The 12990-nt window shown below is 46.0% G+C and overlaps 1 protein-coding gene across 4 annotated transcripts in view; it reads left to right on the forward strand.

The window, feature by feature from the left end:
• LOC149275469 (ELKS/Rab6-interacting/CAST family member 1-like) overlaps positions 1–12990 on the forward strand; it is a 78544-nt gene that overhangs the window by 12187 nt on the left and 53367 nt on the right. For 2 of the 4 annotated variants that reach the window (XM_089504666.1, XM_089504667.1), the window contains exons 2-10: positions 902–1318; positions 4240–4314; positions 4948–5103; positions 5621–5713; positions 7484–7651; positions 8068–8235; positions 10863–11000; positions 11210–11350; positions 12498–12638. In XM_089504666.1, coding sequence (XP_089360792.1) covers positions 902–1318; positions 4240–4314; positions 4948–5103; positions 5621–5713; positions 7484–7651; positions 8068–8235; positions 10863–11000; positions 11210–11350; positions 12498–12638 — 1497 coding nt within the window. The remainder of the gene's footprint in view (positions 1–901; positions 1319–4239; positions 4315–4947; positions 5104–5620; positions 5714–7483; positions 7652–8067; positions 8236–10862; positions 11001–11209; positions 11351–12497; positions 12639–12990) is intronic. The other 2 variants (XM_089504669.1, XM_089504670.1) reach the window with 1 other exon arrangement.

Genomic DNA, 12990 nt, shown 5'->3' on the forward strand with positions numbered 1-12990 from the left:
CTGCTCGGGTTATGGGTGAGAGATACGCAGCGCCATGGAGTCTTTAAACAGCCGGTTACTGATATCTGAAATACGGAGCCGTAAATTCCCCCCGTCTGCAGCATCGTGACATGAGAAAAGCGCTCCTTTCGCTGCTCGGTTTATTACTCAGAGCTGTACAAATAAAAAAGAACACTTGCCTGAGAACCTTCCTCGCGCTTTAAAGAGGAACTCCCACCATTTTTTTTTTTCTTTCCTTTCTTGTAAAAAGCATACAAATACATTTTCAAAAGTTGTCGTTTCTGCATCAAATAATGTTTTGAGGCCTACGGGTGGCGTGTACCTTTTTAACTGCAATTAGTAAACATAATGTACAGATCAAGATTTGTTCCAGTTGAGTTCTGTTGAAAATTAAAATCAGGGGAAGTTTGTGAAGAGCGAGGTTTTTGTTTTTTAGGTCGTTCAAGGGATGCTCCAGCACGATTTTCATGTTGAATGAGTATCGGAGTCCACGTCGCATGGACTCCGGTGCATTTTACGGCATTCAAATCGGTCCAGGCATTCCTTGGTTATTGGAGTTGGGAATTTCTACTTCTGTCTCCTTTAGCTCCTCCCCCAGCTACCTGGACTGGAAACAGGAAGTGTACTTCAGTATGCTTCTTGCACATGCTCTGTACAACTCCCATTCTAGTCAATGGCGGCTCAACTGTTATTGAAATTAGTGAGCGTAGGAGCAACCAATTGCATAAATGTCATTGGCTTATGGTCCAGTGACCTCATTGGGAGCGCTACTGAGCATGTGCAAGAAGTGTACTGACGAATGCTTCCTGGGGGGGGCATGGTATGGCTGGGTCCATTGCAGGTCTGAGTGACGGTAGTTGTGTAGTGCGGGTTGTTGACCTTCTCGTTCTTCCTTTTTCAGCACCTACAGATGACCATCCAAGCTCTGCAGGATGAGCTGCGGATCCAGCGGGATCTCAACCAACTGTTCCAGCAGGATAGCGGCGGCCGCCCCAAAGACTCCTTCACCGGCGAGCTGACGGAGGAAAACTTCCGCCTGCTTCACGCCGAGCACGACCGCCAAGCCAAGGAGCTCTTCCTGCTGCGCAAGACCCTAGAGGAGATGGAGCTGCGGATCGAGACACAGAAACAGACGCTAAACGCACGGGACGAGTCCATTAAAAAGCTGTTGGAGATGCTTCAGAGCAAAGGGATCTCCTCAAAGCTGATGGAGGAAGACCACGAGAGGACACGCAGGCTGGCTGAGGCCGAGATGCACGTCCACCACCTGGAGAGCCTCCTGGACCAGAAAGAGAAGGAAAACAGCATCCTTCGAGAGGTATGGAAGGATCCGTTAATACATTTCTAATCATTGTGGGGGTTTTCTTTACTAGACTGGTGGATATCTTAAATCTGGATTTAAGGGACAATTTACAGCCTCCCTTAAAGTAATCTGAGCAACCCTAACCCTTTAACGTCCCTTGACGGGTCGGGCACGTCACGCAAAACCGGTCAGGTGACGACCAATGACATGCCTGGCACGTCATTTCGTTAAACAAGCTGAGAAAGTGATCTATAAATGGTGTTGCTGTAATGCCTCGATTCAGCAACGTCCGTTTTTAAAAGAGTTTAGGAGGCAACCAGGAAGCTGCGGCCCTGCATTGGCCCTCCTACTCCACCATCCAAAGATTTTTGCCGCTGATTGCCTGCTTGAAGCAGCCAAGTAAATGACATGCGAGGAGACGCGTTCGGCCCAAACACACCTCCTGCGCAGCAAAGAGCCGGGGGGTCAGGGGGAAATCATTTTCAGGGGCTCCCAAGCTATGGGCCTCTGGAGGAGGCTGCTGGTGTATGGTGGAGAGTCCTTTATCTGCAGGGTGCAGAATATTGTGGCACTCTATGGGTAGCAGGTGCACCGGCATTAAAATCGGTTATTGATTATTATTGATTGATTTATAAAGCACCATAAAGGAGCCCTGGACCTATAATGTACCGTTAGCCGTGAGTTGCGGCGGAATTCCTCCGTGGCCGGTGGTTACAGGGTCAGGGTGCCAGCAACGCAGGGGTTAAAGTCCTACCCTGCGCCACGCACACAGGCGGCAGCTTTCCTGTTTCCACGGCGACGGTTGCCACGGCAGCCGTGGGTGTCGGATAAATGCTCCTTCCCCTGTCGCTGTAAATAGCATGTGCGGGGCAGACCGGGAGGCCTGAGAGAGGAGACACGGGGGGGGGGGGGGGTGTATCTTCCTGCGCAGGGGCGATGGAGGCAGACGTCTGTTTAACCCTTTGTGCGCCAGAGAGGGGAACACCGCCACACCTTAGACCTATACTGTTTTACTCCGTCTTACAGCTCTGCACACTAATTAAACACACGCAACACCCCTTTGGTATTAAAATAAACAATATATATTTGTAAAGATGGCCGCTTCCGTGTAAACTTCCTGTTCTCGGGATCTGTATGATTATTCCTCCCCATTAAGTTATCTCTGCCCTGTTAAGTTGCCGATCGTCTCCAATGGCACTACGCTGATTGATAAAAGAATAATCGATGGCACTTCCCCTTGAAATCTTGGCGAGGTGTCGAAGGAATTCCCAAGGATATCAAGACATAATAACGGGCACTTAGAAAGTTAATTTGTGGCATTTTTTAAAAAAAGAATGGATAATCAAAAGACGAGATTTGGGAAAAAAAACATATTGTAACTGACTAAGTAAGTAGAAAATCAGCACATTTGGTAACATTTTGGCTAACTTAAGTATAATAAATTGCAAGCTTTCTACACTAGGTCTCTTCTAAAGGCATGTATGTGCTTTTTTTTTCTACAGCAGTAAAATTCTATACTTTTATAGCTCGCTGGTTAGGAAATCTACCCCTTTAATAACGCAGGGTGGGCAATACAAGCGATAAATAGTAGGTGTGAATATTGCCATCTAGTGGATACAGAGGGTACTGCACCATGGTGTGTCTATACCAAGTCCGCTTCGTATACTGGAAGTATACTTTCAGGTATTCGTGTGTGTGTGTATATGGTCATGTGGAACATATAGTGCAGGGTAAGGAATCTAAAATGTATTTTTTATTGTTAGGAAGCTTCAAATTGCTTTGTAATTTTTGCAGGGTACATTTGGTGCAGAATCTTTTTTTTTTTGACAATAAACAAACCTTAATCATTCTATTTGTTGAAATATTTATCTAGCTATAAAAATCTTATATATTTTTTGTAATCATTTAATCTACAAGAACAAACAGAAAAATAAATGATAAAAATACGGGAAATTGTAGCTAAGCCTTGCCAGACAGCTCGCTTCCACCCACTGTTAATCATATTAAAAATCTTGATTTTTTTTCTGCCCGTACGCTTTGTTAAATTATCAAAGGCGGGCAAAGTGTGAAAATTTCTAGTCTTATATAATGAGACAGATAAGCGTCTATACGTGATGTGTATACATGGTGTTATATCGTTTTGTCCATTCTTGTTTCTGCTTTGTATTTAATTCTTTTAAGGGGACGTTGCATGCAAGCAGATCTCATTGATCATAAAGCCCGGAGCTGTATACAGTATTGTAGGACTAAAACCTGGTTTTATCTCTTTATATTCTTCCAATAAACCCCCTTTATCTGCAGACCTGGAGGCGGCCATTGTTGTCAGTCTTGATATTTTGGATGACTTTCCCAACTCAAACACCACACTGAGCTGACGCTTTATGGCAATGCTAATGAAGTCCGTTCCTCCATAGACTTTCAGTAGTCAGAGTGTCTGGCTGGTGATTAATACTGAGCCATTCTATAGTTTCTCACAGGCAGTATGATAAGGAGTAGGGGTGTTTGTCTAGTAGACTGGGCTATAAAAATAAACTAGTAACTTGTATTTTGAAGGCATTCTTATTCTACAGCGTTTTTAAACACCTCCCTAAAACCTTTGCACAGTACTGTATATACGTGTACGTATGTGTACACGTGTGTGAGTATATGTGAGTGTGTGTATATATATATATATATGCACACACAGTTATCTTTGCTGTATGTAGCCTAACACCTGGGAGTTAGAAGCTATTTTCTGCCCTGGGGAGGGGAGAATCGGTATCTCTCCTGGTAACCGATCTAGAGAGCGGAGTGCATTGCGTCACCCTGTGTGTGAGACACCGAACGCTCCGCTCACGGACCTTTAATGGGTCAGCTGGCTCAGCTCTGCGTTATATCGTTAGCTTTCTCTGCGTTAGGAGGACCTTCTCTTATCTGTTCCGTTTCCTCATCTGCAGGAGATGCATCGACGCTTTGAGAACGCTCCTGATTCCGCCAAGACGAAAGCCCTGCAGACGGTGATCGAGATGAAGGTACGCGACGTTTAGTGCGCCCGGCTCTTTTTACCTGCGTTAGTGGCTTCGGCAGCACAATCGGGAGGAAGCGCGTTACTAAGACTGTGGAAAAGGGAACATTTAAGGTTGTATAAGCATGTTCTTCGCTTGCAGAGCAAGGTTTAGGATTCCAACTGCTAGGAACAAAAGGCTCCTGAGATGCCCAGCCAACACCTTGCTAGCTGAGCGATGGCTGTATTTTATATTTGGGGTTTAGTATCATCATATAATGGAGGTGGCGTGTATAAAGCGGGGATTGATTACATCCGTTATGCACTCTAATGATATATGCACCATTTTTTATGCCGCTGTAGTTGTTATAAATGAGTGTTCTGTTACCCAGTCAATTCTAGTCCTTGGTAATTGCTTGAGCTAATATTTAAATCGTGACCCTTCTGCCCGCCAATGGAATCAGATGGCTAATGTAGCCGTAATACAGCCATGCGTGGTCGGATTGGTGGTATACAGGGTGTACAGCGCTGCTTGCTCTTCGACCACCGTTCTCTTGGGCGCTCTAGCATCTCACTAGGGCGCTGATTGGTACTTGGGCGTCTTGATGCCCCCATTTGGGTAACGGTTGGGTCAGTGGTCCTCAATTGTCCTCCTTTGCAGGATTCTAAAATCTCCTCCATGGAGCGTGGCTTGCGGGACATGGAGGACGAGATCCAGATGCTGAAATCAAACGGTGCTCTCAGCACAGAAGAACGCGAGGAGGAGATGAAGCAGATGGAGGTCTATCGCAGCCACTCCAAGTTCATGAAGAACAAGGTGAGCCTTTCATCGCCACGCCGTACCAAGAAAGGGACATGGACCTCTCACTGTGCCGTGGTATTGTGTTCGCTCTATAAAACCATGTTAGTCTGAGGATCGTGGTCTCCTGGCACATCCACATCTGTAGACCAGACTTGGGTTTTTGCAGTTTCAGGGCCGTTTCCAAATATAATTATCTTTACGAGTAACCCTATTACTAAGTTGAGCTTATTCTTAAAGTCCACAGACGTCTTCAGATACAGGCAATCATATATATATTAAGAGTGATAAAAAATACTGGATACAAACAGGATTTGTCACCTGAAAGAAGGACTTTCCATTATTAACAAGAACATAAAAAGTTCAAGCAGATATTTCAGATGTGATGTAGCCAAAGAGAAAAGCAGCAGTTGGGTTTCTCGGATGACATTAAATGATTTTCTGTTATTTTGCGTTAACCATCTGAGTTCTGTAGAGGTGCGTGAAGCGTCGCCGGGCGGTTAGGTGGTTTATAACACGGCTGATGTCACGGCAGGTAGAGCAACTGAAAGAGGAGCTGAGTGCGAAAGACAGTCAGGCGGACGACCTGAGGAAGAGAGTGTCAGCTCTGCAAGCCGAGCTGTCTGGCGTAAGGCTCGTTATTGTGTGCCGGAGGCTTCCTTCTTCTCCGGCAGCCCCTATCACTGACTTTAACTCTGGCTAACATTCTACCTGTTAGTGTCTGTCTAATCTTCATTAACCTCTTCGCTCTCTTAAAGCATCTTTTCACGGTTCCTTTCTGTATCCATTTGGGAAAACCAAGCTTTATCTGCCTCGAGGAGCACTGTGCGGTCTAATGATCGATATAGATTGCTAGCTCTTTGGGGTACACAGTCTGCTTACCAAGCCCACATCATAACAGCGCTGCCCTCCTTCACTGCTCCTGCTGATATCTGAGTTTCTCTTTAAATTCTGATGGAGGGAAGACTTGGTTTGATTTTCTGACAGTGGATTTAAAGGGACGCATGCCTTAAAATGAAAAAGGGTCATAAACATTCTCTGTGTCGCTCTCTCGGTTTTATTCACCAAGTTGTGTGTTTTTAGGCGAGTTGAAACATCGTTTCAAGTAAAGTAACAATGCTGTCAAAAATAGTTACATGTTAATAGTTTATTTTTGTCATTTAACAAAATGCAAAGTGAGAGAACAGAAGAAAAATCTAAATCAGATCAATATTTGGTGCGGACGCCCTTTGCCTTCAAATGCTGAGGTCAGGGCTCTGTGGGGGCCACACATTCACTTCCAGGACTTGCTCTTCTTTACGCTGAAAATAGTTCTTAACGGCTCTGGCTGTATGTTTGCGTCACTGTTGCCGGCAAACACTCATTTTTGTACCACTCTCCGGCCCTTCGGCGAACAAACTGCCGTCTGCTACAGCTGAATATTTCATTTTGACTCATCAGTCCGGAGCCCTCCTGCCATGTTTCTGCAATCGGTTCCTGTGTTTTTGCGAACAGTTGAGTCGCTTTTCCTTATTTCCGTGTCAGAGGTACAGCTTTTCGGCCACAAGTCTTCCATAAAGACCACTTCTGACCAGACTTCTCCAGACAGTAGATGGCTGTACCAGGGTCCCACTGTTTACTGCCAATGCTGAGCTGGTGGGACTGCTGGACATCTTCCGATTGCGAAGGGAAGTAAGCGTCATCTTCCATCTTCTCCTTAACTGACCACAGAGTCTACGATCCAAAACATTGCCCGTTTCTTTTTGCCTTCTTCAAAAGAACACCGGAAAAAACCCTGTCTGCCTCGAAATTTCAGCCTGGCAGAGACCGTGCTGAGGCGGCGTAGCTACCTTGTGTGTTGTTGCTGTGCTCGGTCTTCCCATTAAACCGTCTTCTGCAACCTCTCCTTGTTGGTTTTGCTGTTCCTCAACCGGCTTTATTCCTCCTCCTCCACTGTTTCTGTTAATGATTGTGTTTCAACCTATTAAATTGATTATGCTCCTGTTTGGTATAATTATTTAATCAAACACGATATGCCTACAAAATCCCTGACCTTGTGTAAGTCTGCCTAGAAGAACTGAGGCTGTGTTGAAGGCAAAGGGTGGTCTAATATTGATTTGATTTAGATTTTTCTTCACTTTGCATTTTGTTGAATGCTAAAAATATGTCTATTTTAGAAAACAATACTATATATATATATAATTACAATAAAGAAAATACAGATCACAAGGAATGATGCTTGTCCATACCTTGACAGACCTAGAACCCTATCTTCATGGAAGAGAACGTTTTTTATAATGTTTACAAGCACCTGATCTCTTCATTTTAAGGCATTGGCGTCCTGTGACCGCAGCTGTGATTAAGGCGCTCCCGTCTTTGATAGCCGATGTATAATCCTTCTCTGTGATGCCCCTTACAGATCGGGCAGGTCAAGCAGGAGCTTTCTCGCAAGGACACGGAACTGCTGGCCCTGCAGACCAAGCTGGAGACCCTCACCAATCAGTTCTCCGACAGCAAGCAGCACGTGGAGGTCCTGAAGGAATCTCTCACCGCCAAAGAACAACGGGCGGCCATCCTGCAGACAGAGGTACACCGTCCACGGGGAAATGGGGTGCATTTTACTGAGAAGCCGAGGGGCTTTTTTAAGTAGGATGACCGGTAACGTGAGCCAGAAACTGATTTCATGTAGCAACAAGGGCTGTCAGAAGAGGTTATATTAGAGATAGTCAACAGAATCCTCTTCTCTGGTGAAACTACAAGTCCCATGATTCTCAGGAAAGCATGGACACCTTATGATGATACCTTGCCAGACTTCTCAAGGTCAATGTGAGAGTTGTCGTTCCGTACCAGGTGGCTTTGTCCCAGGAGCGGGGATCCAGGTATCTGTTTTTGTTTATAAGAACCCAACAGAATATGTAAGCCACAAGGAGATGGCTTGTGTGGGACGGACTTTTAATGGGTCAGTTTACGAATTTACTCAGTTTAGTTGTGATTTTGTCACAGGTGGATGCGCTCCGGTTGCGCTTGGAGGAGAAGGAGACCATGCTGAACAAGAAGACTAAGCAGATCCAAGAGGTGTCGGAGGAGAAGGGTACCCTGTCCGGGGAGATCCACGACCTCAAGGACATGCTGGACGTGAAGGAGAGGAAGGTCAACGTACTGCAGAAGAAGGTAGGTTGGCCGTATCTTCCTCGCGACCCGGCACCGTGGGAAACCTTGAACTTCAGATGCTCATTTGGACTCCCCAAATGTCAAGTTCTTCCCGGACCCTCTGAATGCACTTGCGATGGAGTGTGTAATATTATCCCATCCACTAGGTGTCGCTGTTACAACAGAGGTAGTTATGTTATTCACAGACTCGTGAGAAATGTATCTGCTTCTACCTGTAAGCCTTCGTGGCTTGTTTTAGTAGACGTTGCCCTAACTCACAAGTGACTGATGGTCAAATGAATACACGCTGCCGTTCAAAAGTTTGGGGTCACTTTCATGGAAAACAAGGACATTTCTGGCCGTAACAAAATCGCAAAAAAGGGTTTTCTAACCATCAGTTAGCCTTTTAAACTTGGATTAGCGAGCGCAACGTGCCACTGGAACGCAATGAATCTATTTTCATGGTCGTGTGACGGATTATTGAGAATTTGAGTCAAACTGCAATTCCCATGATCCTCTGGGAATGATCTGAAAGATTTGTGATAAGAAGAAATTCCCCTGTCTATAAAGTGAAAAGCTCTTGTGTCATTGTCCTTACTGATTGAGTAAGCAATGTTTGTATTGGATACCTATGTGCCCACCATGGGAATCTGCATGATTATTCCTCCCCGTTATATTGCCTGTGATCTGTTAAGTCGCTGATTGTTTTTGATTGGTTTGGAAGGGAGAAAACTTCCGAACAGGACAAAGTATTAGATATTATGCCTTTTGGGTTTTGCCATCTTCTGCCACTTGGGTTGCCTGATCTAAAATAGCCCCGTTTTTTAACGGACGCTTTGATCCGGACGGTCTGCTGTAGTTCTAGTTCAAAAAATCAACGAGCCGGTCTTGATGGCGTGTTAAGTTAAGCCGCTCCGTGTGCCCCACTCCGCGGGTTAAATGCCGCCAGGACTGCGATAAAGGATCCTGATTGGTGTTGGTGTAGGCGCATAGATAATGGAACCTTGAGAACCGTTAATGGGTTAAATGATTGCATCCCAAAAAGTCCCTCCAATCAAGTCAAATGTAGCATGATTTATGGAATAGGGGATTCCCAGCTGAATTCAGTAGGAGCCGTTCTCCCCGATCAATAATTAGTCTCCTTTTAGCCATGTGCCTACACCGTGCATGTTTAAATCCCCCTGCCGTACCACCTCTGCTGGGAGACGCATGTTCACCAGGATCCCCTCTGCTTGCCTTCTGGGCTGAATGAGTTGGCTTAAATCTTGCCGGGTTCAAATGACCATCGTACGCGGCTTCAGGCCTCTCGGCCGGTGCGAAGAAGCCAAACTGGTAGTAGCCAATACAGGCAAATTTGTTCCCGTGGATAGGTGTCGGTATATAAAAACTTTTTTTTTAGACAATGATGTCCTTCGGTTAGGAAAACTAGTTTAAACGTCACCCCCCCCCCCAAACTAATGAGCGCGTTCTTCCCCGTCTGGTCTGGCCGGTGGGGTATCTGCCCACTTTCTCGTTTCCTAAACCATCTTTTCAGCTGCGGAAAAAAAAAAACTCATCAGACAACAAACGTCGCCTGTCTCCGGGGATCTCCTGATCGGGGGTTTTTTTTTTTCTTGCTGAAAAGGCTTATTTTCCGACGATGGGTATTTTTGGCGTATTTGGGATGTTGCGCGCACAGAGGAGTCTGTGATCGGACCCCGTTGCGGGCAAAACAGAGATCTGTTAATTAGAGGGCATCTAAAGTCTCGTGGCAACAGGGGAGGTGTGTTTACCGAGGCGCTTTAACGCTCCCCTGTGCCAAGTCGGACTAACGCGTCCCCGGTTGGGTTCGCGGCTCGGAGTCCTGTTTCTGGGGCAAGTCGCAGCCGCTACGTGAACATCCTAGAGGGGAATTCATCGAAAAAGCCGTCTGCCAGCCGACAAACGCTTATATCAGCCGAGTATGCGCAAGGTTCCTTTACGTTACTATTTTACCCCGAAACCATTCCTGACCCTCTGTATGACATAGAATCATCGCACTTTTTTTTAGTTCTTCAAGACAAAAGTATAAATAACTGCCCCCCTCAGTTGCTAATTATCTTGTCTATTATTTTTTTAGTTTTTGAGTTTTTATTTATTATATATATATATATTTATTTTTTTTTCCCCAGACCACATTTCCGCATAGATACGACATACGACATAACTTTTTGCATTAAAACTCCGTCTTGTCATTTTCTGATATGACGGCTGCCGCATCGCGTGTTTTAAAGCCTTAAAGCGTCTTTGATAATAGTTTTAGAAAGGACCTGCGCGGCCGGCGGTTAAACGAACCAGTGTTCTGGAAGCATTACAACTTCACCAGAGGATCATGGGTCGTGAAGGAAAACGTGCCTTTCTTGAGCATCAGACTTGCCTTTTGGAGAAGCTGCAGCTCCAGAGCTACACCACACCATGATCCTATTTTGCCAGACACTAAGCTGACTCTGAAGAGCAGGAGCCCCTGAAAATCTGTGTCGTTTTGGGGCGCTGTTGCATAGATTAGTTTTTTAAACCTCTCTACCACTTAGTAAGAATGTCATTAGGCCGTGAACGATGGCCGGCGGGTTTGCGTGGCTGGCGAATAGATTCAGTTCGTGATATTCCGACTTTAACTCTCTCCCCCCCAGATTGAAAACCTGCAGGAACAGCTTCGCGACAAGGAGAAGCAGCTGAGCAGCTTGAAGGAGAGGGTGAAGTCTCTGCAGGCGGACACCACCAACACAGACACTGCCCTGACCACGCTGGAGGAGGCGCTCGCCGAGAAGGTACGCGGAGGCTACGGCGGCAAACTCTGGGCTATTAGCAAGGTGCCGCCGGTTCCACCAGCGATAGAACGGGAGGGGGGGGGGCTCCGTGTTCACAGCATGGACATTGCTACTACAGACAGGGCCAAAAAGTTTTATCCCGGCTCTCAAGGCTTCTAGAGGTTTCTCCCAAGGTTCTGGTGGACCTCTGACTTCTCTCCCGTCTCCAGGAGCGGATCATCGAACGTCTGAAAGACCAAAGGGATCGAGATGAACGGGAGAAACAGGAGGAGCTGGAGTCCTACAAGAAGGAGCTGAAGGACATGAAGGAGAAAGTCACCGTGTTACAGGGAGAGCTGTCTGAGAAAGAGGTGCCTAGAAATATGGCCGACCGGCGTAGGCCGGTTATAGGGAGCAGTCTAGTTTCAAAGGGTTAAAATGATCCCAGGTATAATACGGCTCTGCGCTTACTGAGCAGTCACTGATCTGATTTATTAATGACCAAAAGGGGACTGTGTTCCCTAAAGACCGGAGCTTTTTTAACATTGCAAAATATTTAAAACATGAAAAAATTATTTTTACACTAAATATATCAATAAAAAATTGTATGTGATATATATATATATATATATATATATATATATATGTGTATACATGTATGTGTGTGTATATATATATATATATATATTTATATATATTCACAGTCATTATTTAATAGACCTTATGCACAGTGATCTGTGATCTTCCCCGGCGTTCTCACGCTCCTTGCGAATATTTGCACTCTATGCGTTGGTGATAATTTATGTTAATCCCCCAGCGCGCAGTCCTCGGCAGGCGATATTTGCCTAGCTTTAGTCGCTCCGCCTGACCCAGGACCCCCCGCTCCTCCAGACTCCCTCTGTAAATCTCCGCTTTGCCATCGTCTGGTCCTAAAAACCAATTCGCTTTAGCTCTTTGAATACCCTGACCCCCAGGGGCAGATGTGTTGCCCCCTCCCTGCTAATACAATGTTATTAGCACTGGCTTTAGTGGATACTGCATGCTTGGAAAAGGTACAAACCAACTGTCTTGTGTCTGCCGATTCACTTACACCAGACCTTCGGTGATATTAACCATTTTAATAAACCGATTTACATACCCTCTATTAGGATCAGTCATACTATCCTAGTGGTAACATGTAAGGCTGTCACCTGTTTTCAAGCAGGGATTTCATCTGTAATATACTAGTCCACAAAGTACTTACAAAGATGCTTATTTTTAAACAGAATATAACGTGAAGATTGAGTGGCCCCCAAGAATCTAACCCCCCGTTACCCTGAGGTTATATTTGGTAGCTCCAGAGACCCATCTCCCGACTAAGAAAATAAGATTACTATTAATATGGGAAAATTATTTTGTGCAGGAAGGGTAGTAGATGTGTGGAATAGCCTTCCAGTGGGGGTAGAATGTGTCCCTTTTGTCCGTATTGCTCCGTTGTGATCTGCGTCTAAGGTCCGTCTTTTGCTTGCCCCGGTACAGTCTTCGCTCCTCGATCTGAAGGAACATGCCTCTTCTCTCGCGTCTTCCGGCCTTAAGAAGGACTCGAGATTGAAGACCCTGGAGATCGCGCTGGAGCAGAGGAAGGAAGAGTTCTTGAAGCTGGAGAGTCAGCTCCGGAAGGTGAGGACCGCCGGGGGCACAGAGAGTCAGGGCAACTTACCCAGGCTTACGGGGGGGGCAGATTAAGGCTCTGGGGTAATGGCATTAAACGTGTGTGAAAACTACTCAGCCAGTTATGCGACGGCCTGCGTGTATTACCTGCCGGGGACCGCCGAGTGCCCGTTCATTCCGCCGGGTGCCCAGGCTGTTGGCAGAGGTCCCGTATGATGGAGACAATGTGCTGTCGTGTCTCTCTGCCTGCTGTCTCTGTGTGTCTCAAGCTGTCTCTCTGCCTGCTGTCTCTGTGTGTCTCAAGCTGTCTCTCTGCCTGCTGTCTCTGTGTGTCTCAAGCTGTCTCTCTGCCTGCTGTCTC

This window comes from Sceloporus occidentalis, unplaced genomic scaffold (assembly GCF_023333645.1).
Source record: "Sceloporus occidentalis isolate IW3139 unplaced genomic scaffold, rSceOcc1.0.p SCAF_284, whole genome shotgun sequence".
Taxonomy (NCBI): domain Eukaryota; kingdom Metazoa; phylum Chordata; class Lepidosauria; order Squamata; family Phrynosomatidae; genus Sceloporus; species Sceloporus occidentalis.